The sequence below is a fragment of the Anomaloglossus baeobatrachus genome, chromosome 6 (genome assembly GCF_048569485.1).
Source record: "Anomaloglossus baeobatrachus isolate aAnoBae1 chromosome 6, aAnoBae1.hap1, whole genome shotgun sequence".
Taxonomy (NCBI): Eukaryota; Metazoa; Chordata; class Amphibia; order Anura; family Aromobatidae; genus Anomaloglossus; species Anomaloglossus baeobatrachus.
Window position 1 is genome coordinate 396,460,387 of NC_134358.1, and position 26,062 is coordinate 396,486,448.

At 43.8% G+C, this 26,062-nt stretch overlaps 1 protein-coding gene across 4 annotated transcripts in view; it reads right to left on the bottom strand.

The window, feature by feature from the left end:
- POU6F2 (POU class 6 homeobox 2) overlaps window positions 1-26,062 on the bottom strand; it is a 722,749-nt gene that overhangs the window by 93,856 nt on the left and 602,831 nt on the right. For all 4 annotated transcript variants that reach the window (XM_075315111.1, XM_075315113.1, XM_075315110.1 and 1 more), the window contains exon 6: window positions 3,094-3,240. In XM_075315111.1, coding sequence (XP_075171226.1) covers window positions 3,094-3,240 — 147 coding nt within the window. The remainder of the gene's footprint in view (window positions 1-3,093; window positions 3,241-26,062) is intronic.

Here is a 26,062-nt window from a genome sequence, read left to right on the forward strand (position 1 = left end):
AAGCGCAGCCCGCCGGCGCATGTTAGATCACACTGTCAGCATTTGACAGCATGATCAAACTTATTAACAGGTGCAAGTAGATCGGAGGCCCATCCACCCCTGTTAGCTGCACATGACATCGAAGTCAGGGACTTGTGCAAGGATGTACCGGTACGTCATTTGTCGTGAAAGTGTTAAAGGGGTTATCCAGTTTCGAGTTTAAAGTCTGTAGTACGCTACGTGACTGCAGGCTTGTGATACATCACATCTCATGCTGTGAGTATTCTCCTGTGACAGTGTCAGGTACGTTACTTGCATACTTCCCGGCACATTCTTACTAGATGTGCCTGGCCGAGTGCAATTCACTAATATTGAGTGAAAGCCATACATGTTTATTTGGCACATGACTGAATGTATGCAGATTGCATACCTTGTGGTCATGTGACCTCCCACTCCCAGCACCCATGAATCCTCACAGTGTGCAGTGTGCACTATGAGGATTCAGAAGTCTGCAGTCATATAGGGTGAATGTAGACTTTAATCTGATGCCTGGACAACCCCTTCAATAACTAAACTGAATAAACAACGAACATATTAAACTTAAAGGGGTTATGTCAAATGACCCACATGACTATAACAATCTAAAATCTTGTAATGTTCACACTGGACCTAGGCCTTATTAAAGACACTCACTTTCTTTTCTGCTCAGACATATAGAGCAATAGACTGCCCTGAGCCGTATCTTATATATATAAGCTGTCTGAGCTTTTTATCTGAGAATGCTCTGGCAAGGGCAAAGGTCATTATGAAGAGAGGAGGAGCAGGTGAGCTCTGACATCACCTATTTTGACTGGATGATCCTTTGTTGTTGTTGGGATTTTTTTTGATATATCAACACAAAGCAGAAAGTAATTGTGAAATGTAAAGAAAATAATACATGGTTTTCTAAACATTATAGAAAGTATGAATCTTAAATCTGAAGGTAAAAGTCTGTAAGGTTCTGGTCCTGCACCCATGGACTACCAACATGGCGAATCATTTTGCTCAACTCTATTTAGCTTATAACTACACTTATTTTTCAGCTTAGAGATAATAGTGAAGGTGAATTGAGGGCTTTTCCTCAGTCCTCCATGCCTTAGGGGCTATGAACCAGAGATTGCTGTTGTTGCAATTTCTTGATGTCAATCCATCTTGTACCCTGTAGTCCCCCCTGTATGCGCTCTCAATAAAATATTTATTCACCCAATTTATGTAGCGCTATACCGTAATTCCTAGACAGGATAGAGGGGGATGAGGCGGTGTAGGGGCAGCATCACTCACTCACTACATCTGTGAAGCGAAAAGGGGGAGACATTCGGTTCACTCATAGCACATTGCTCTGATATTTCTGCAGGCAGGGCCTGAAGATAAGTAATTCTCAAAATATCCAGGTTACACATAACATATCTGGGTGCACTACATCTACACATTTCCTTTCCGGTGATTTTTCAAGTTTGTGCTTTTTCAGCTGACATATCCAAATAAGCCCATGTTGTTTTGTATGACAAGTTGTAGTTCTGATTGACACCATTATTTTTTATTATATAATGTACTGAAAAACAGGAAGAAATTTCCAAAATGGGCTGAAATTGTGAAAAAAGTTCAATTCTGCTATTTTTGGGGTTTAATCTTTTGGCTTTCAGTTTGTTTAAAAATATCCAGACATCATTTTTGAGGTCAGTACAATTCCAAACGTAAACGTTTTTTAGTGGTTAAAACTATTCTGCACTCTCTATTGCCTTTTCCTGAGACCTGTAACTTTTCTAATCTTTTGCTAATGGATATGTGTGAGGGCATTTTTGTGTACTGAGCTGTAGTTTTCTTTATGTCATTTTTTAGGTAACGTTTTGACTTTTTTACTGCATTTTCTCTGGGGGGAGTGTGGCAACTAAAAAGGGGCGATTCTTGTTTTTCAATGCTTTTGTGGCGTTTACCATAGTGTTAAAATAATATATTCTGATAGATCAGACTTTTACAGACAAAATGATACCCAATATGGTTTTTTAACCCCTTCAGCCCCAGAGCGTTTTCCGTTTTTCCGGGGGTTTTTTGCTCCCCTTCTTCCGCGAGCCGTAACTTTTTTATTTTTCCATCAATCTTGCCATATGAGTTCTTGTTTTATTGCGAGACGAGTTGCACTTTTAAATGAAACCATAAGTTTTACCATATAGTGCACTGGAAAATCAGCAAAAAAATTCAAAGTGCGGAAAAACTGCAAAAAAAGTGTGATCGCACAATAGTTTTTGGGATATTTTATTCACCATGTTCACTATATGGTAAAATTGATGTGTTGTTGTGATGCCTGAGGTCGGTGCGAGTTTGTAAACACCAACATGTATAGGTTTACTTGTATCTAAGGGGTTAAAAAAAATTCACAAGCGACTCATATTAGCTACAGGCATCATCACATGACCCTGTGCTACCATGGCAACCACCGAAAGTCATGTGATCACGCATGTGACTTCCGGTGGGGGCGGCTGTAACTAAAAGTAGTGGCCGCGTGCATATACATCTCGCTGCTTTGACTTAGACAGTGAGATGTAAGGGGTTAAAAGTTCTGGGTGGATAGCAATTTCACTCGTATCTTGCAGGCACACATGTCAGCTGTTGAAAACAGCTATGTGCGCGGATCACCGTGACCTGTCCACGACAAGGGGCAGGGATTAACCTTACACGATCCATGACGGATATATCCATCATGGGTCGTGAAGGAGTTAATGAGAAAAGAGGGGTGATTTAAACTTTTATTCATTTTATTAGTTTTTTACAGCATTTCTTTACATTTCTAATCAGTTTTTTTAATTCCTCGTAGTATGATACTCATATTATATACTGCAAGGCTGCAATATTGAAGTACATAATACAACTGGCATTCTCCTATGATGCTCAGCTCAAAGGAAAACTAACATGGTAACCATGTGGGCCTTCGGCAGGACCCGGACTGCCATGGCAACCCAATGTCACCGCTTGGAGATTTCACGCAGTGCTTTATATTTATTTTTATTTTTTTTATGGAATTCCTTATACATGACAATTGAATTGATGAAAAACTGTTGACTTACAACACATACGTACCTGTCCTTGTGCATTTGTGACTAGCTGAGCAGTAACCCCTTGCAGACTGGAGAGTGCATTCCCAAAGGCCTGTGAACTTGCTATGGAGCCCATGGCCGCCGCGGCTGCTGCAGCTGCTGCCTGGTTTGCTAAGGGATTATTGACCATCTAAAAAAATGAAGAAAGAACAATGTAATTCACACAAAAATATATGTCTTAAAATAATCTTACTACATAACAGTGTGTGATATGCTATAAAGTGATATAGTCACAAAATGGGCCCATTCATAAATAAGGGACGGCAAGCGCAGTCTGGTAAACGTCTTATTAGGCCTCTATAAAACTTAATTACAGACATTTTCTTCCATACAAGCACAGCATAGAAAGACATTATTGTGGTTCTGAAATAAAAGACATACAGTGCAATGTTATGGATTCAAGCACACTGGCATGGTAATATAGTCATGTTCATGAGGCTTAAAGTTGCACAATTAGTAGTCATGTCATTTGCCATCTTAGGCTATAATTAAGCTTTATATAAAAATAAATGTAAGTAGAAATTGGGTATGAAAGGTAATACAAATGTTTCCTTGTGGCTGGACATGATAGGGGATATACAGTAAAGTATTATCCAGGTGTTGTTACTTCCTATGCAATATTTTCATTTCCTGACATCCATCCAGTTAAAGACTGAAGATGAGAATTTGTACTGTATACACTATATAATAATTTAGCAACAGTCTATATTCTGTATACAGACAGCTGCTACACTATATACATCAGAATATAGCATAGTGAATCACTTCAACATTGTCTTGACATCTTGTCTTGTGGACTTCATTTTCATTTGAGCATACTTGTGATCGTTATTCTGACACGTAAATTAGCAGAGTCTAATTCCTTATAATAAATTTACCATCATTCATAATGTCTTGATTTACTAACCTTCAAAGGTGTTTTTTCCCCAAGTATTCATTCCCTGCCATGAAACCACTTCCACATCTCAGAGATCCAGTCTGCTCCAGGGCCTAATATTAGTGATAAGTGAGCACTACCATGCTCGGGTGCTCAGTACTCGTAACAAGTGATGAGCAAGCTCTACCATGCTCGGGTGCTCGGTACTCATAACTAGGGATGAGCGAGCACTACCATGCTCGGGTGCTCGGTACTCATAACAAGCAATGAGCAACCACTACTATGCTTGGGTGCTTAGTACTCGTAACTAGTGATGAGTGAGTACTACCATGCTTGGGTGCTCAGTACTCATAACCAGTGATGAGTGAGCACTACCATGCTTGGGTGCTTAGTACTCGTAACTAGTGATGAGCGAGTACTACCAGGCTCAGGTGCTCGATACTCATAACTAATGATGAGTGGGCACTACCATGCTCTGGTACTCAGTACTCATAACCAGTGATGAGTGAGCAGTACCATGCTCTGGTACTCAGTATTCGTAACCAGTGATGAGTGAGCACTACCATGCTCTGGTACTCAGTAGTCGTAACCAGTGATGAGTGAGCACTACAATGCTCAGGTGCTCAACACTCATAATGAACAGTTGGCTGTTCGAATGGGCTAGACTGGTGTACCTAGTATAAAGGAAGTCAATGGGAAACTCATGCATTTTTCCTGAAGATCTTCCGGAAAAATTACCAAGTATGATACTAGTACTATGGTACTTGGTAATCAAGTTGAGCCTGTTCGAGTGTCCAACTGTTCGTTATGAGTATTGAGCACCCGAGAATGGTAGTGCTCATTCATCACAACCTATTAAATTTTCTCAGTTATGTAAGCCCTTCATGACCAGTTTTTATTTGTTTTGTTTATTCAGGTTTCTTTTTAGTTTTTTCCAATTCTTCTTCCAAGAGCCATAACTTTTTTGATTTTTCATCCACATAACAGTATGAAGTCTTGTTATTTGCAGGACAAGTTGTAGTTTTGAATGGCACCATTAATTTTATCATGTGATACACTGAAAAGCAGGAAAAAGTACCAAATGCGTTAAAATTGCAAAAAAAGTGCAATTTCACCATTTTTTTTTAATTTATCATGCCCACTATACGGTAAAACTGACCTCGCAATAATCATCCTCAAAATCAGTATAATTGTGCAGATACAAAATATGTATAGTTTTTTTATATTTAAGTGGTGAAAAGTGAGGGTTTATATTTTGCACCCTGAGCTCCCAATTACTGATATCATTTTGGGGTAGATGTGATGTTTTGATCACCTCATAGGGCAATGTTTTGCAATATTGCTGTAGTAAAAAAAAACTAATTCTGGCTTTTTGATTTTTTTTCTTCTTGCTATGCCATTTACAGATCAGATTAATTTATTTTATATTTTGATAGATTAGACTTCTACAAACTCATCAATACCAAATCTGTGTATGTTTTAATTGCTTTGTTTTTAATAGGGCAAAATAATGGTTATTTGAGCGTTTTGGTTTTTTTTCACATTTGTAAAAACATTTTTTCCATTTTTTATTGTACTTGTTTGTCTCCTTAGGGAACTTGAACTTATCTGTTCGCATGTACTGTGCATAGTAGTGCATTAGTGCTAAATGCTGGCTTTCACAGGAGAACCATCATGGCAAGCATGCAGGTCTTCAGAAGGCCCACAAACTGCCATCGCAACCTATCGGCACCCTCCGGTCACGTCACTAATGGATATATAGAATGGTGTGCCCAATGTCAGCCCAGGTTCAATGTCTCTGCCAGAGATTGACAGCTGCATATGTGGCGCCCCTGACCTGGACAGGCACCACTGAGTACTGCAGCCATGCTGGGACAGTGCTTCCAGGTAGTTCTAAAGGCCAGAAAGAGGTGTGTATGCACAGACACATAGCAGCCAGGTCTCCAACACCATTAGATGGGACCCTTGGGCAGTCCCTGGAGGGGTCTGGCCTTCAATTCTTGTCAAGGGGTGTAGTGGAGGGCCTGGGAGCTAAAATGCAGAGGCTGAAAGGGAAGGAGTGGAGCGAGCCAGTCTGATAGTGGTGAGCGGCGGTTGCTGGGAGACGCAGACGCGCGCTCACGCTAGTCAGACCCTGCGCGTGGAGTAGCCGTTAGCAGGGGAGAACGGTTACCAGTCAGTAAGTTAGAAAGACAGAGCGAGAGAGAGTCAGTCGAGTACGGGGACTGCCGATGACTAGGCATGTACGGGGAACAGGTCCCTAGAGTAGACTCAAGTTTAACTATCTGCTAAACCTGCTGGTGAGGGGAACTACAAGTCCCTCACCAACCATACAGAGTCCAACCTTCAGCAGCAACGCAGGGACCCCTAAGGAGATAGAGCCTGAAGCCATCTCACCTGGTCCACGCTGCCGGCAAACAGTCCAAAATGGGGAGAAAAGGCAGTAGCAACTTCCCTGGATAGACCCCACGGTACTTCAAGTCAGGGGTTATCCGAACAAAGAGTGCCAGGAAGGCGAGTTGAAGGATACCTGATTTCACCTGGTTTATTACAGCATCGCCCGGGTTACCTCACAATAACAGCAAAAGTGAATAAAAACGAGTTGAAAGACTTTCTGGACTCTGCCTGAGTTATTCTGGGACCTGTTGTTCTACACACCCGAGCCCCTGGGGCCAGCCTCACTCACGGGAGGCCACACCATCCGACTGCAGACCCCATCAGCCCCAGACGCTCGTTAAATTTGCAGTTGCGGTCACCCATATCCCTGACCGCAAACCGTGAGTGGCGTCACGACACATATACAAAACCGACATACCTGTTGCTATATACAGAAGAAGACCCTGTGGCGTCCCTGAAGCTGGATCGGTATCCCTGGGGCGAAACACCTCACATTTAACATATTAACAGCGGTGGGTGGAGCTGCGCTATACCAAGGGCTGTCAGAGGCAGAAGAATTTTTCAGCCACCATATGCCGGGAAAGATATGGCCTTCGAGTGGGAGCCCGCATCAAAGTCAGGAACATGACATACGTGAATATACATCATATGTCTTGAAGGGGTTGAAGAATATCTTCATTTTTTTTCCCCGCTGATTGACACGCTCATGTGAGCGAGCCCTAACTAAAAAGGATATTGTTCTTATATGGCCTCGGTTCCACTTGTGTTTCTCATGAATTAGTGCAATCCTATAAAACATCAGATTACTCTCACTATAGTGCAAAACTATGGGGCAGTGTCCATCTGAAATTAATTTCTCATGCCATATCGGCATGCGGAATCAATCGCATCATGCTGCATTTAGCAGTGAGTCTTGGCTCACACCTCCCCATACAAGTCTATGGGAGCGTGTGAAACATCGCACTGCACTTGCATGTCATCTGACCGCAGTGTGATGTACGCAGAGACAGACAGCAGAGGAGATGGAGAGAAAGTGCTCTCTCCTCTCCGCTGCTGTGATCCCATTGCAAGATCGGATCACAGTTGCTTGACCATCTGCTGATGCTCGCAGCTGAGGGTCATTATCATATCGCTTTCTATGCTATTGCATCAGAAGCTATGCGCAAACCCTAAACAGAACACTCAGAGGAGGGAAGAGACCCTTCACTTCTATCATCTGTACTGCAAATGAATTCTCACAGCAATGCAGATGAAGGCAGGCAATTAGACTGGGTACAAGGGTTGGGAATCCACTTACATACTATTTTTTTAGAAGAAAAAATACTTATTTCCCAATAAAATGATTTGAAAAGTTACTTTGCATGTTGGACAAAATGATGAAAGGAAAAAACTGAAAGTGTAGCTATTCATTAACAGCCACATATCTGACTAATGCGGGCGTCACACGAGACGAGCTATCGCGCGATGCATCGTCGGGGTCACGGTTTTCGTGACGCACATCCGACATCGCTTGCAACGTCGTTTCGTGTGACACCTCCGAGTGCTGCAGAATCACTCACAAATCGTGAGTCGTGTACTCGTCAATTTTTTTAAAAAAATTGTTTATTTTTAATGGCGCCGGTTGTTCCTGGTACAGCACGTCGCTCGTGCAATCGCATGATAGATCGTACCGTGTGACGCCCGCATAAGATTTGTCAATCCTAGGTATTATAAAGCTTATTATAATAATAACACATCAATAGTTCATAGATCTCATAAACATATCATTGCACTTGTCCATGTTGATAAAGCAGATTTGAAATGTATGGAATAAGCTGAAGAATTTCAGGATAACCCCCTTCAATTATTCAAGGCTTATTTGTGGGAAAAACAAAAACCAAAACCAGAATTATTGGTTGTGCCTTTCAGGAAGAGCTGTCATAGATAGCTTGATGTCCAACTAATAGGTCTCTATTCTACACAGTGGGATTTGTTTTTTTTCTTTCCCTTAGGAGATAACTATCGTCTTTGAACACTTTTCCTTCTTTCAGGAGACCTATTGAATTTTCTTTTTAATGTGAACCATATAACTTTTTCTCCTGCGTAGGTCATGAATCCTGTGTAAGAGGGAAGGAGTATGATTCTTTGTAGGCTGAGGAATCATGCTTTTGTTAGGGCCAATCTGAAACTGCATGACTTTCTGTTTTAAAAGGAAGAAATGTCATGGGTCTATCTATAATGACAATAGAGCACCTGTATTTTGCCTTGATTGCATTGCCATTCACGATTACAACATAGATATAACTTGCTTTGGAGTATGTGGCTGGTACAGTCTAAAACGAATATGCAGTGTGTGCCGAATCTATGGATAAAATACTGTTTGTCAGATGGCGTCCACAAAAAAGGCTACATTCACACATGCATTTTTACATCAATTTTTCTCTTAAGTGTTATCTTTTTTGTCTCCATTTTGCATAAGTTTTTTCTCATCCATTTTTAAAAGCTTAAGGAGCTTGACTGTCTGTACTTTTGTTATCCATTGACACTTATTAGTGGATCAGTTAACACAAGATAAAACGTGGATGGCACTCTGAAGTACAAAGTATGTCTTCCATTTTTCATCAATTTTTAATGGATCTCCATAGACTTTAATGGCTGAGATTGATCTGCAAAATAGATGAGAATAGGACAAAGTCTAAATCTCACTGATTGAACACACAGATCCATTTATAAAACGAATGTGTTTATGAATCAATGACTCCTTATTGGTCGGTGTGCTGTCCGATTAAAAATGGACCGCACACAAATCTACATCTGTACAGACTCGCTGGCTTAGATGTACAGAAAGTGGGTAAGGATTGGTTCAGGATTGCTACATTAGAATAATTAGACTATATTAACATCTTTAAGCCCTGTGCGCACTTACCGTTTTTTCCCACGGATTTCCTGTGGTTTTGCTGCATGTTTCGCTGCATGTTATGTTCATAACATCTCTGCAGTGAATCACCAGCAAAACCTATTTGAAAAAAAAAATGCTGTGCGCACTATGCGGAATTTGACAGCTGCATGTTTTGCTGCAAGATTCCCGCAGCAAAAACAATTGCATGTCACTTCTTTTCCGCACGGTGCTGCAGGATTTCACTCCATTGACTGCCATGTAATCGTGAAATCCCGCAGGGAATAACGCAGGCAGCAAAATCTGTGCAGTTCATTGCGTTTTCCTGCGTTATTCCCTCCAGTATATCGCGGTTTACCTGCAGTAATGTACATCGCTTGCCTGTGGTTTGCAGGGAAGTGATGTCATTATGCCAGGAAGAGGAAGCGGAGCAGAGCATAAACACACACACACACATCACAGACACACATAGACATCACAGACACAGACATAGAACACAGACACAGACATATAGAATACACATAGAAATCAAACAGAAATCTAGAAAACAAAACACGTGGGCTCCGCCGTATTTTTACCTTCCAGCCGAGGAAAGCACACAGTGGCGGCCCGGTATTCTCAGGCTGGGGAGGGCGAGGGGCAGGGTTATGTCCCCCGCCTACCTCCCACCTCCCGCAGCCGAGAATATCAGCCGCAACTGCCCCGGGACTGTCGCATGCATTATGCGACAGTCCCGGAATGTCCCCGGCTCTTCTTGTTGCCGTGATGCGGTGGCAATCAAGGTAATGTAAGGGGTTAATGGTGGCGGATCGCCGCCACTAAGTCCAAGCTTGATCATGGCAGCATCTATGAGACAGCTGACATGATCAACCCGTAAGTAAAGTGAAAAAACACACACACCGAAAAATCCTTTATTTTAAATAAAACACAAAAAAAGCTCCTGGTTCACCATTTTATTAACCCCCCCGAAACACACAGCTCCGGCATAATCCACGTCCTGCGGTGCTTGCATCCAGCCGCGACTGACTCTGAATGCTCTGAATGCAGCCTAGCAGCGAGACAGCAGAGGTAACCACAGGGCATTTCTCACGGCCGGTAATGTGAACTCACTACCGACCGTGAGAAATGCAGCGTGTGCTCACAGGGACTCTATCTATCTATCCCTCTATCTATTCTTCTATCTATTCTTCTATGTGTCTATTTCTCTATCTATCTATCTCAGAATGAAATGACTTTTTTTTTTTCAATGTGCTTTATTGCATTGAATGCAATAAAGCACATGTACCAACCCGCATGCGGCAAAACCGCGGCAATACCGCGAACAATACCGCGGTAAAACCACAGCAAACCACATGCGGTTTTCGGGTGCGGTTTGCCGCGTTTTTTTACCGCGGGTGCAGTAATCTTTCAATGCCTGCGGAATTTTCTTGAGAAAATTCCATTTTCCAGTGCGCACAAAGCCTTATACAAACTTTGCTTAAATCAGTGATAAGAATCATTGTAAAGTATCTTATCCCAGAAATCAGCCTTCTTCTCACTTATCAGGCATTTCTTACTTCCCCCTGCCTACTGAACTTGCGATTTCCTGTGAAAAAGCTGCTCAAGCCCATCTTGCTCAACATCAGCAAACAGCAGGTGTCATGTGGCACGGGTCATTATCCTATGTATCGGCCAATGCATTTAAGCTCAGTTACCAGCGACAAGGTGATCATATATTATATATATATATATATATATATATATATATATATATATATATATATATATGTGGGTAGTTCAAGCAGGTAAGAAGACTTCAGTTGACAGTGCTAAAATCCAGATTTATTGAGCATGTTTAAAAAATTCCAGAGCTCAATTGGTAAAGTGCAGGATACATGCTGATCAGACTACGCGTTTCGGCTGTATAAGGAAGCCGCCTCTGGAGACCGTGAAGAAGGCGGCTTCCTTATACCGCCGAAATGCGTAGACTGATCAGCATGTATCCTGCACTTTACCAATTGAGCTCTGGAATTTTTTAAACATGCTCAATAAAACTGGATTTAGCACTGTCACCTAAAGTCTTCTTACCTGCTGGATATATAAAGGCAATGAGGATGTAGACCAGCTCACCCGTGACAGCTCTGTATGAATAATTCCTCCTGTTATCCTGAATATTGCACGATTCCAGAACGGGAGTAGGTCTTGAACAATGTGGAAAAGGAAAAGGGATCCAGCAAACATCAAGAGGTCCGGTTGGCATAAAAATATGGATTTATTGGTAGAAAAATTAAAGGTAGGGTGGCGCGTTTTTTTTATTTTTGTATTAATAATAGTGATTATGAAATAAAGTATTTTTAATACAAAATTAAAATCACTGCTTATTTAGTTTTTATTTAATTCTAATTTTACTGAAGGCTGCCATCTTGGATTTGGTGTGTGTAACGACAGTTACTCACCTCCTATATGGCAGCCCCCTGGGCATATACTCTGATAGTCGGACTCCGACCCCATTTAGTAACATTAGAGAAGGCATCTGCTGTGACCTGGACGTGCCCCCTGGGCTGTCCAGATCACAGCAGAGGTAGGAGATCAGCGCCATCATTGTAGAGCTCACAGCATATGCTGTTTGCTCCACTTTTACCCCTGTCAACCTCTGGGATGTGTGAGTACGGGGCGCCAGGCCGCCTCCCCTCCCCCCATCATTACCATCTCCAATGACACCCCCTCCCCTTGCTCTACCCAGCCCTGCCCCCCCACCGCCGCTGCCGGTGTGCATGCAGCAGAGCTGTGTGTGTTTGTGTGCATGCAGAACATGTGAGTACCAGCACCCCTCCCCCCATGACTGCTGCTGCTACCGTCTCCAATGCTCCAATGACACCTCCCTCCACTCTCCTGCTGCAGACGCTGTGGGCGTGCATGCAGAACAGTGTTTGAGTACAGGGTGCCCCTCCCCTGCCACTGCTGCTACTGTCTCCAATGACACCCCCGCTCCCTCCCGTGCCATGTATCTAATCCTATCCTGTGTGATACCATCTGCTGAGCTGTGTATCTAATCCTGTCCTGTGTGGTACCGTCTGCTGAGCTGTGTATCTAATCCTATCCTGTGTGATACTGTCTGCTGAGCCGTGTATCTAATCCTGTCCTGTGTGATACTGTCTGCTGAGCCGTGTATCTAATCCTGTCCTGTGTGATACTGTCTGCTGAGCCGTGTATCTAATCCTGTCCTGTGTGGTACTGTCTGTTGATCTGCGTATCTAATCCTATCCTGTGTGATACTGTCCGCTGAGCCATGTATCTAATCCTGTCCTGTTATACTGTCTGCTGAGCTGTGTATCTAATCCTGTCCTGTATGGTACCGTCTACTGAGTTGTGTATCTAATCCTTTCCTGTGGGTACCGTCTGCTGAGTTGTGTATCTAATCCTATCCTGTGTGATACTGTCTGCTGAGTTGTGTATCTAATCCTATCCTGTGTGATACTGTCTGCTGAGCTGTGTATCTAATCCTCTCCTGTGTGATACCCTCTGCTTAGCTGTGTATCTAATGCTGTCCTTGGTGACACTTTAGACATTTCTGGTCACTAGCAAAATGGCTCCGCACTGTGTCCCTACATTTCATTCTCTGTTTTCCCTTGGAAACACCCAGGTTGGGAGGGGGGAGGTGACATCACACACAGGAGGGCAGATTCTGCCCACTTTTACTGCATCTGTAATCCAGGCTATTTCTACAGTGGGATTTCTGTAGGTTTTCAGTAGCTGCTCCCCCTAGTGTTTAAGAGTGGAAAATATCAAACTTTTTAATTTTTTTTAATATTTTGCTCAATTAAAAACAAATAATAATATCTAAACAAAACATTAAAACATTAATACTTTACATTTTTTCAGTTATTGAATTATTTTTTTTTCGACAACACCTTCCCTTTAAAAAATATAACAAAGCTGGAAATAATAAGTATTGGTAGAAAAATGAAAAAATATAACAATTATACCGCCGAAACGCGTTGTCCGTAACGCACTATTTCCTGCAACTTATTTACAGCTTTGTTATATTTTTTAATTTCTCTACCAATAAATCCGTATTTTTATGCCAACCGGACCTCTTGATATTTGCTGGATCCCTTTTCCTTCTCATTAATATATATATATATATATATATATATATATATATATATATATACTACAGTTAAAAAGTTTAGGGTCACTTAGATATTTCCTTATTTTTGAAAGAAAAGCACATTTTTTTTCAATGAAGCTAACAAATTAAACAGAAATACACTCTATACATTATTGATGTGGTAAATAACTATCCTAGCTGCAAACGTCTGGTTTTTAATGCAATATCTACATAGGTGTATAGGGGCCCATTTCCAACAACCACCACTCCAGTGTTCTAATGGTACATTGTGTTTGCTAACTGTGTTAGAAGGCTAATGGATGTTTAGAAATCCCTTGAAAACCCTTGTGCAAGTATGTTAGCACAGCTGAAAACAGTTTTGCTGATTAGAGAAGCTATAAAACTGACCTTCCTTTGAGCTAGTTGAGAATCTGGAGCATTACATTTGTTGGTTCCATTAAACTCTCAAAATGGCCAGAAAAAGAGAACTTTCATGTGAAACTCTACAGTTTATTCTTGTTCTTAGAAATGAAGAATATTCCATGCGATAAATTGCCAAGAAACTGAAGATTTCCTACAACGGTGTGTACTACTCCCTTTAGAGGAGAGCACAAACAGGCTCTAACCAGAGTAGAAAGAGAAGTGGGAGGTCAACTGAGCAACAAGACAAGTACATTAGAGTCTCTAGTTTGAGAAATCGACGCCTCACAGGTCCTCAAGTGACAGCTTCATTAAATAGTACCCGCAAAAAGCCAGAGTCAACATTTACAGTGAAGAGGCGACTCCAGAATGCTGGCCTACAGGGTAGAGTGGCAAAGAAAAAGCCATATCTGAGACTGGCTAATAAAAGGAAAAGATTAATATGTGCAAAAGGAACACAGACATTGGACAGAGGAAGATTGGAAAAAAGTGTTATGGACAGACGAATCGAAGTTTGAGGTGTTTGGATCACACAGAAGAACATTTGTGAGATGCAGAACTATTGAAAAGATCCTGGAAGAGTGCCTCATGTCATCTGTCAAGCATGGTGGAGGTAATGTGATGGTCTGAGGTTGCTTTGGTGCTGGTAAAGTGGGAGATTTGTACAAGGTAAAAGGGATTTTTAATAAGGAAGGCTATCACTCCAGTTTACAACGCTATACCATATTTGTGGACAGTGCTTGATTGGAGCCAATTTCATCCTACAACAGGACAATGACCCAAAGTACACCTCCAAATTATGCATGAACTATTTAGGGAAGAAGCAGGCAGCTGGTATTCTATCTGTAATGGAGTGGCCAGCCCAGTCACCAGATCTCAACCCTATTGAGCTGTTGTGGGAGCAGCTTGACCGCATGGTACGCAAAAAGTGCCCATCAAGCCAATCCAACTTGTGGGAGAGGCTTCTGGAAGTGACTCGCCCACCCCAGAGCTATGGGACACCCGGTGCCGGGCCGGACTAGTCCGGGGGTCGTCAGTGGTGGATGGGCCCGACTCCGTGGCCCTGGTGGCTGTCAATTAAATATGGCTGGTGACTTGGGGGTGATTAAAGTTTATATTTGTCGTGACGCCACCTGTGGTTTGCGGCTATTAAGCCGCCGCTGCTGTATGGGGCCTCCGGGGCTGATGGAATGGCAGCTTGGATGGTCCTGCTCCCCACAGGTGGAGCGGTACCCCGGGGCAACAGTTGGTGCTCGTGAGAGTCTATGGTGTCATGGTGTGTGAATAATACGGTGCAGGGCCGACAGGCAGTGAAAGAAGCAGGCACAAACAGTAGCCCCTTTACCTTCTTGTAAAAAACAAATTTTAATAGTCTGATTAAAAGGGAAGGGAATGTTCCAAAACCAGTAGTAAATTCCTTCCAGAATACAAATATTATCAATATTAAGAAAACACAAGGGAGGGGGAGGGGGTCTAACCCTTCATAACGCCTTAAGTTAACCCCTTCCTTGCCGCGGAGGTCGACGCCCTATGATCCTGCGCAAATGGCGCCCCCGCTCTACGTCGACTCTCCCTCCTGGCCCTACAGTGGCCCTAGGAGTCGTGAGGAGGGTGATAGTACTGTGAAGGATTCACACATTCAAATGAACCAAAATTCAAGATGTAATATACATAATCATAACCTATGGCCAATATGATTAATTGGACACATACACGGGCACAATGACCCAGAGATCCACTCAATAATCTCCAGTGGTCCCTAAACGAAACCACCCGACGTGTTTCCCCTCATCTATCTGAGGTTCTTCAGGAGTGGAAAGAAAGATTAGTTCATAGAACAAAAAAATAAATGACTGTTGGTGGTCCCAACACAATACAAACACTGGTAGAATCAAATTTCTTTGATTCTACCAGTGTTTGTATTGTGTTGGGACCACCAACAGTCATTTATTTTTTTGTTCTATGAACTAATCTTTCTTTCCACTCCTGAAGAACCTCAGATAGATGAGGGGAAACACGTCGGGTGGTTTCGTTTAGGGACCACTGGAGATTATTGAGTGGATCTCTGGGTCATTGTGCCCGTGTATGTGTCCAATTAATCATATTGGCCATAGGTTATGATTATGTATATTACATCTTGAATTTTGGTTCATTTGAATGTGTGAATCCTTCACAGTACTATCACCCTCCTCACGACTCCTAGGGCCACTGTAGGGCCAGGAGGGAGAGTCGACGTAGAGCGGGGGCGCCATTTGCGCAGGATCATAGGGCGTCGACCTCCGCGGCAAGGAAGGGGTTAACTTAAGGCGTTATGAAGGGTTAGACCCCCTCCCCCTCCCTTGTGTTTTCTTAATATTGATAATATTTGTATTCTGGAAGGAATTTACTACTGGTTTTGGAACATTCCCTTCCCTTTTAATCAGACTATTAAAATTTTAATTTTAGGAGTTTTTTGTTTGTTTTTTTCACGATTGCACTTCTAATTATTGATTTTTGAATTGCCTCTCTTTACCTTCTTCTCTTTTACTTGGCAACAGTTTAGTCCTGGGAGACCGTCACAGTTGGTAGAGGGCTCCGGCCGGCCTGGAAGTAACTGAGGTATCTTTTTGGCCAGATGAGTATGAGGCCTACTGCTGTTCTTTCTTTACTGTTATAGGACCCTGCTCTCTGGCTTAGCAATGGCCCTCTTGCTGCTGGGACCAGTGGTATGTCCCTCTCCCTGTGTGGTAGGCTGCGCAGGCCCTCTCTGGTGCTTCTCTGCTGGAGTCCACACCGGGCCCTGGTGATGCAGCTGTACCTTCGGGCTGTTTATGGGCCAGGTGCTTGCAGCTCTCCTGCCCTTCGGATTCGGCTACCAGGGAGTATTTTAGACCCTGGTGGCCACAGACTCCGATGTCCGAGTCTCTTCTGTGCCTCTCTGCTGCTCTTCCTGCTTCACTGGGCCAAGCTATTCCAGTTCCAGGCCCCAGTCTGCAGGACAGCACTACTCTGCGTCTGCTTTCTCTGCTTTCTCTCTACAGACTGACCACTAACTCCTCCCTCAGGTCAGACTTAAAGAATGCTCCCTGGAACTCCAGGTTCAGAGCTCCCCCTGCTGGCCTGAGGGAGAAACTGCGTTGGATGTTGAACTTACTGGTCAATAGACCTCCCAATTACCTCCAGGCTCAGCATTAACCCTTTGGAGGGGCAATGCTGTTGTGGCGACCAGGTCCTGGGGCGCCACAGAAGCATGGGGTGAAATATCTCCAGACTACCTCCGCAAATTAACAGCTAGAATGCCAAGGGTCTGCAAAACTGGAATTGCTGCAAAGGAGCATTCTGTGATGGAAGCAAAGTGTGAGAATAAAATAATTATTTCAAGTAAAAATCATTATTTCGAACCTTGTCAATGTCTGGACTATAATTTCTATTCATTATGCAACTCATTTGATAATTAAAAGTATGACTTTTCATAGAAAAGACAAAATTGTCTGGGTGACCCAAAACTTTTGAACTGTAGTGTATATATACTGTATATATATATATATATATATATATATATATATATATATATATATATATATATATATATATATTTACCGGGATCCTAACCTGAAATGCCTCTGACTGGGTTAAAAACCTACATGTCTGGGCAGAATGGATCCAGCTATTAAAGAGGGTGGACAAAGCCTGGTTACAGGGAGGATGCTCGGTCAAAAAGAAATGCACTATAATTATATATAAAAAAAAACTGACTCGCACATCCAACAGGTGTGAACAGGTGCCAACACATTATAACTACAAAAATACCTATGGGTCAGTTTTTCTTATATAATTTGAGTGCATTTCTTTCTGACTGAGCATCGATGGCGGCAGAGAATGTCGCTATTGCCGTCGGCGCAAATTAGATTGCATGGTTAGAGTTTTACAGTGTGATCTAACTGGTTAACACCACCTGCGCCTGTGCATGGAATAATGTGGGCTTGCCGCGCAAGGCCCTTTAAAGGGCTATAGACGACCAATGACCATGAAGCGGCTAAATAAGATACAAATATAAAAGTCCCTTTTAGAATAATTTTTACTCCAGCGAAAATGGCACATTTTAAAGATTTTTTGCAAATACAACAATGAATACCAAGGCAAATAAAACTTAACACTTAACACTTAAAAAAAAACACAAATAATAAATTGCGACCAAGTTGTTTTATCAAGAGCAAACACCGATCTTGGGAGCGTACACATCACACAATATCAGGTCAGTAACTTTTCATTTTAAAAAGTACTTTTAAATTAAATACAAGGGAAATGTATAGGTGTGATTATATTTTGGAGATACAATTTACTCACACTGTTTTATTTTTGGTTAGGAAGATGAAAAAAGCTACTATTTTTGAGCTTATTGTCATTCAGTGCGCCCCAGTACAAAGGCTTTCTGAGGTCTGTGGACCATTACAAAGGCAATGTTAACCAGTAATAATCATTGCCTGTTCTGTGTAGTCTACTGCTGAGGCAGATGCTATATTGTCATCATTATCACTTTTGCACCATACAGAGTCTACTCTTCCCCCTTATTTTGATGTTGCACACATATAGTCAGTCACAATGGGAGTAGGAGATACTCAACAATTACAAGCATGAAGCAAGCGCCCGTTCTCTAAACTCTCAGTACAATTACAATGCATAACCACTTCTAACTTGATGTACTTATTGTGGGAGATGATTCTTTTTTTATTATCTTACGCTTGGTTTGCTTGGTTATCTATCTACTCACTTTTTATCCTCAGTAAAGCTGAGGTTAAAGTGGAAAACATTTGTTATCTCTGAACTCTATTTGTGAAACAGACTAAAAAAAAATATATATATATATATATATATATATATATATATATATATATATATATATGGCACACATTAAATAATGAATAAGGCAGAAGTAAAAAGTCACTATTAGAAGCATTTTTACTCCAGAACAAACTCAGAGACCATGAGGAATCTTGGCATTTGGGTGGTCAAAAAAATGCACTAAATTCTGCAAGGTAGTATTCAACAACTCAGACTTTTGGTAACTAAACAGATGTAAAATGTTTACTCATCTACAGTATATACCTCATAAAAATACCTGCAAGAAAATGAAAAGAATTATATAATCATAATATTTATTCATTTATATAGCGCTGTTAATTCCACAACGCTTTACATACAATGGCAACACTCTCCCCATTGGGGCTCACAATCTAAAGTCCCTATGATTATGTTTCTGGAGTGTGGGAGGAACCCGGAGGAAACCCACGCAAACACAGGGAGAACATACAAACTCCTTGCAGATGGTGTCCTTGGTGGGATTTGAACCCAGGACCCCAGCGCTGCAAGACTGCAGTGTTAACCACTGAGCCACCGTGCCGCCCATAATGCATACCTGATCAAAATCCAATAAAGCCCAATGTTCATTCAGGAATATTAAAGGGACCCCAGGATTTTGCCAGCTAATCTGACAGCAGCAAACTGTAAAAAAGAGTCCATGATTCCAGTGATGTTTCACTTACTGGGCTACTTTTTTTTAGTTTTGATGTAGTGCTTTATTAGTAGGAGATTATCATCACAGGACTATTAAATTTGCTGCAATATTGTCCTCCATATTCGTGAACTCTGTATATCTCTGCCCACCCCACTGATTGGTAGCTTTCTGCCTATGCATAAGCGGGCTTTACATGCTACGATATCGTTAATGAATTATCGTCGGGGTCACGGTGTTTGTGACGCACATCCGGCGTCATTAACGATATTGCAGTGTGTGACACCTATAGGCGACCTTAAACGATCGCAAAAGCGGTCAAAATCGTTTGCGGCGGAACAAAAAAAAACGTTTTCTGCTTATTAGCGATGTTGTTCATCGTTCCTTCACTGTGTGTGACACCGCAGGTGCGACGAACATTTCCTTACCTGCCTCCACCGGCAATGCGGAAGGAAGGAGGTGGGCGGATGTTACGTCCCGCTCATCTCCGCCCCTCTGCTTCTATTGGACACCTGCTGTGTGACGTTGCTGTGACGTCGCACGAACCGCCCCCTTAGAAAGGAGGCGGTTCTCCGTCCAGAGCGACGTCGCAGGGCAGGTAAGTCCGTGTGACGGTAAAAAGCGAGGTTGTGGGCACGGGCAGCGATTTGCCCATATCGCACAACCGACGGGGGTGGGTACAATCGCTTGCTATCTCGCTAGCGAGATTGTAGCGTGTAAAGCTCGCTATATTATACACAAAAAGCTGTCAATCAGTGGTTTGGGTGAGTTTTTACAGAGCTCTGCATTCAGACAACTGATAGATCTACAGAAGATAAAACATTGGCTTTGTCAAAACCATGGTAAGCTGCCCAGTGAGTGATACATATCTGGAATCAGGGTCTCTGTCCCTACATCATGCTGCTCTCTAATGAGGTAGCAAAATCTTTTTGACAGATTCTCTTTAATAAAGCCTAAAATGGAGCATAAGTAACCCCGCTGTATAATTTTGAATACCTAACACAATACATTTATTTCTTTATGACAACTATACAATATTTGGGAACTGTAATACATCTAACAGTCATGTATGTGCTCCTGGAAGGATAGTGGTTAGATATGGTGGGATGATTGGTCCCAACATCAGGGCTTGTTAGTTACTGTACATTTGTGATACTCTTACTGTTCTTGTCATTATATAACTCAGGGTTCTTAACCTTTGAGCCATCTTCCATCCCATCTGAGAATCTGCTGTAGTGTGCACAGAAACAGAAGAACTGTTACTGTCAGTAATTTCTGTAAGCAGTGACCACGTAGCATGCTAATGCATTTCAAGGCATCATTATCCACAGTATGATGTGTTTTTTATGGAAGCTGTGCCATTGAGATTGTTATCTTAATGCCCTTACATGTTCGGCAAAGGCACAGGTGTGCAGGGAAGGACAGCTATGTTTAACTCCATTGCTGGGGGCTGCTGTCCAGGCGAATTACTGTTGAAACTAAGTATTATACCTCCATACAGTGATGATTTTATAAAATCCATTCATAAGATAGAGGTTGTAGAGCAGTGTTCTTGAGGACAAGTATTCTGCATTTTCAAGCATTTAAAAAAATAAAATTGCTTTTCTTGTAAGATAATGTATGTAAAGTGCTGCAAAATATGGTAGCGCTATATAAGCAGTGCTCAAAAAATAAATTAGTTTACAGTTTCATGAGGAGAAGATGTGGAAACCATTTTGAATTGGCATGTTAATAATGATTTTTATAAATATCCAAGGGAAAAATAGTCATATGTAGAATATGTGTAAATCTGTATATGTATGTGTATAACATGTCTTTAATAGGCACATCATAGTACACCAGTTGTACAGAAGTTAGCAGAGGTTCATGAGCATTGTTCATCTTTCTCTCATATTTGAGCTAAAGGAGAATTCTCCGGTTCTGACCTCAGAAGAAGAACCTAAAGGCCCCGTCACACACAGAGATAAATCTTTGGCAGATCTGTGGTTGCAGTGAAATCATGGACATATTGTTCCATTTGTACACAGCCACAAACCTGGCACTGATTGTCCACAATTTCACTGCAACCACAGATCTGCTGCAGATTTATCTCTGTGTGTGACAGGGCCTTTAGACTTCTATGTCCTATAGGAAAGTATGGCCCTCCCATTCCCAGCCTGAATACATCTAAGAAACTCTGGGACATTATCAGTGCATCTGGCATTGGCAAGAAGCCTCACAAAATATCCAGGAGCTCACTGATGCCCCGATCCAGGTCTGATAGAGGCTGGTGTCTTGGAAGATCCCCTATCTCATCAGGAGCATGTTCAGGTTTTGTTAGTAGTGCTTACAGGCACCTGTAATCCATAGACACTAATTATGCTGAGTTTCACACACATTGGATTGGCCTGTAATTTAAATTAGTTAGGCCGGTTTCAGACGTCTGTGTTTTAGGTACGTGTGACATCCGTTTCTAACACAGATGCCACACGTACCCATGTTATTCTATACTAGTACTCACACGGCCCTGTTTTCACATCGACCTTGTGACCTCTCATGAGCCCGTACTCACATGCAGGCATGTTCGTTTTTTCTCCGGCAGCATGGTTGTCACATGGATCGCACACGGATGTGATCCGTGTGACATCAGTGTGACACGTACCGGAGAAAACACGGGTTTTTTAAATAAAAAGATTTTCAATATTTACCTATGTCCAGCGATGCTGTCTCCGGCTCTGCTGCCTCCCGCTCCTGACCCCCGATCATTATATTCACTGAATATTTACTCCACTGAGGAGCTGGAAGCAGGAGCAGTGCTGGGGACCGCATCGCTGGGGACAGGTGAGTATACAGCAGAGAGTGTGTGTGTGTGTGTTCATATGTGTGTGTGTATGTGTGTGTGTTCAGTGTATACATACATTTGCATAATGTGTGTGTATGTGTGGCGCCCTGGACAAGCCAGGTCATCACAGGTACTACACCAACACACCCCACACCCCGGCTAGGCACACCTAGATCAAACACAAATCCTTGTTGCCTTCCTCCAGGGGCTGATGTCCACACCAGGGGGTGGGCCAGGCGGTTGGTCCGAGGAGTTCACAGTCCTGGAGGCGGGAAAAGTAGTCAGTTTAGTTTGGGAGAGGAGTGGTAAAGGAGCAGCCTGACGGTGTCCGGGTGTGTGTCCCGAGCACAGACAGCAAGGTTGGCAGACGGTGGTGACCGCCAGCAGGAGAGGCTGATTGAAGTGAACCGTAAGGACCGGGGACGGGCGGTGGCCCGCCGGTACCGGATCGGGGAGTGAAGAGAAGCCAGCACCATTCGGCAGGGCCTACGGACCCCGACCAGGCTAGGAGTCGCCGTTAAACCGGTCAAATCCGTTAGCGAAGGGAACCTCCGGGGTTTCCCAGCAGCCAAGACCCGATTGAAGGCAACAGCTCACACCGTAGAGGGAAACACAGTCACCGCCAAGGCTACAGTTCCCAGGGCCAGAGCCTGCGGGCAAAAGGGGCTCCCCTCAGCATCCATCCAAGCTGGGTAGCAGGTTACCGGTGGGAAGCCATTGGAACCGTAAACACAACACAGGTGCAGGGAAAGGCAGTCACCATCAACCTACCGGGAGAACTACCGCAGCCGCCTGTGGGACCCGTCCATCCAGCCGTTTGTTTGACCAGAGACTCTGTGTGAATTACTGGCTGAGTGAGTACCACCTTTCCGTGCGGCACAGCGCTGCCCCTGCGACCCTGCACCTCACCAGGCACCGTAACCCGCCTGTCATCCATACCCCCCTCACCGGGCCCCGGAACAACCAATCCCCCTATCCACGGAGGGGAGAACCAACATCCAAGCTGCTCCCTGTCATCGCTCCCGGGATACCCGTCCAGAGCAGCGGTGGTGTCACAACCTCACCACAACCGTGGGTGGCGTCACGGACAATATCCCCCCAAACCGCACACCAATTCCCCCTTTCACTCACGGGCGAGGAACGCCGCTCGAGACCCCGGGATCCGGCCCACCGCTCGAGCCACCACCGAGCAGTAGCAGCAGCAGTAGCCGGACCCGAGCAGTGGGTGAGCGCAGCGTCCCCTCCTCCGCCCGCGACATATGTGCTTGGTGTATTCATGTGTGTCTGCTATGTGTGTAGACTACAACAAAAGAAGGTGGTATCCGAACGGCACCAGTAATTCCATATTGGTAAATATGTCAAATATAAGCTGGAAATAACATGCAAAAGATTAAATTTTATTGTAACAAAGTCGTGTGTGTACAGGGTTAAAAACATGTAAAATCATTCCATGACAATGGATTATACACAACTGCATCTTCTCACAAAAATTAATATAACATCAAGGATACTTTCCCAGTATACAATGAATGATGTATTAATATAGACCCAACCTATACAGATAGGAAGCAATAAGAAAGCTGGGTTCCTGAACAATAAATGCCAACAATATAGGGAGAGGATGCAGGAAATCCCAGATGCAATTAATAATATTGCATCATCTCATTATAGTAAAGATGGCAACAGGAAAGGTTCCCACCACATAATTGCTGATATATATATATATATATATATATATATACATGACCGACCCATAAAGGCAAACACACTGGATGTTATAATAGTCACCTGTGCTGGAGGGACTCAGTGAATCAAATGCCTACCTGAATATATTGAAAAAGCAAGCAAGGTTTAAGATGAATATAAAGGCAATGGGAAAGCTGGGTTCCTGAAAAAATAATCCAATAATATGAGGAGAAGATGCAGGCAGTCCCATGTGCTATGTGTGTATACATATGTGTGTATATGTGCTCAGTGTATACATGTGCTTGCTAAGTGTGTGTGTGTGCAGTGAGGACCTGGAAGCCGGAGCATCGCGGGGACAGCATCAAAGACTCATCAGTTCCCAATGAACTCTGATGAACCCGTGAAGTTACCGTCCTGGCAACTGCTGTAGCGTGGTGTTGCGGGGATGTCATCAGGATGTCATTAGAGTTCATTGGGATCTCCAATGACCTCCTGGACGTCACTGCACACATTACTTTGTGAATACTCACCTGTCCCAGCGATGCCGTCCCTGGCACTGAAGTCCCCAGCGAAGATCCGGCTTCCAGGTGGAGAGGTGGAGTGTGGTTGATTGCGTGTGGGGACAAATGTTTTTTATCCAGGTAAACAGATGCAATTAATACAGGTAACTAGTGCAGAGGATGCGGGATAGATAAAGAAAAAATAACAGGTCTGTGAGAGCCCGAGATCTTGCTGGTTGGTAGATGATCAAATACTTATTTCATGTAATAAAAGGCAAATTAATTGTTTAGAAATCACACAATGTGATTTTCTGGATTTTCTGGATTTTTTTTATTCTGTGCAGTGTACTCTCAATTACAATTACAGACCCCTCCATGCTTTGTGGGTGAAAAAACTTGCAAAGTCAGCAGTGTATCAAATACTTAATTTTCCTCACTGTGTATATATATATATATATATATATATATATATGTCACGCTTCCCGGTCCCCTGGTCCCGCTCTCCGATCCCCGTGGCCCGCTCCCCGCTCCCCGGCGGCGTCCCCTGCTCACCACCCCGGTCCCGGCCTCCTCTTCTCCGCCTGCGGCCTCCATGCGTCCAGCTCCCCGCTCCCGGCGCTCCTCTGCGACGTGGGACTCCCAGCCGGGCACCTCTGCTTCCTCTGCACCGCTCCCTGGACTGGCTTCTGGTACTCGGGCCTCGCGCATGCGCATTAGGGCGCGCGCGCGGTCATTGACCCTTTCTTAAAGTGCCAGCACCTAGAAACAGGAAATTGCATAGACAGGTACAGGGTATATTAAGATTCACTTTCCTGGTGGGCGGGGCCTGTTCTACGTGTTTAGCAAGCTAGTGTTCAGGTCCCCGTATTGCTTTGCCCTGTGCTTTGCCTTGTATTAACCCTGTCCTGTCTCGTAGAGCATGTCCTGCCACGCCAGCCGCTCCGAACCAAGTCCATCCCTGGACCCTGACGGTGACTTCGGCGGATGTTCCACCACCTCTGCAGCTCCGCCAGTCTCCAGTCCCTGGCTCCGTTCGGTGACCCGTTCCATCGCTCAGCAGGTTCCGGATCCCGCCTGACCCTACAACCCGGCCTCGAACCCTGAGCTTCGTCACCCGGGCTACCGTCCTGTACCTCGTGTGCTCAGCGCCATCCACCTTTCCTGCTCCTCTACGGACTGTCCAGCTACCAATAGTGCTTCGGCTACCGTGCATCAGGACCCTCTGGCGGGGTGACCGGCCTGGCTGCCTCCTCAGGGGAAATCGGTGTACGGTCCAGTGCTTCCACCACCCGGTCGTAACAGCTAGAACAGGCCATGGATCCCGCCGAAGCACTAGCGGCCTTGCAGCAGGAACTCGTACGCCAGCGCGAGACCCAGACCCGCATGCTGAACTTCATGTCTTCTGTGGATACCCGCCTGAACACGCTACAAGCGATGGCCACATCCTTGGCATCTCAGGTTTCCACTGTACAATCCACGGCCACAGCTCCCGTGGCAGCCTCTTCGGATGCTTCCAAACTTCGTTTGGCCTCACCACCCCGGTACGCCGGAGATCCCAAGACCTGCAGGGGATTCATCAATCAATGCTCTCTCTATTTCAAGCTGCTGCCGCACCTTTTTGCCTCTGACCAAGCCAAGGTCGCGTTCATGATGTCCCATCTAGAGGGAGAGGCACTGGCCTGGATGAACCCCTTGTGGGAGAAGGAGGATCCGGTAACCACCAACATCCAGGAATTCCTGCAGGCATTTCGTGGCACCTTTGACGAGCCCGGACGCGCCTCCGCGTCTGCCTCAT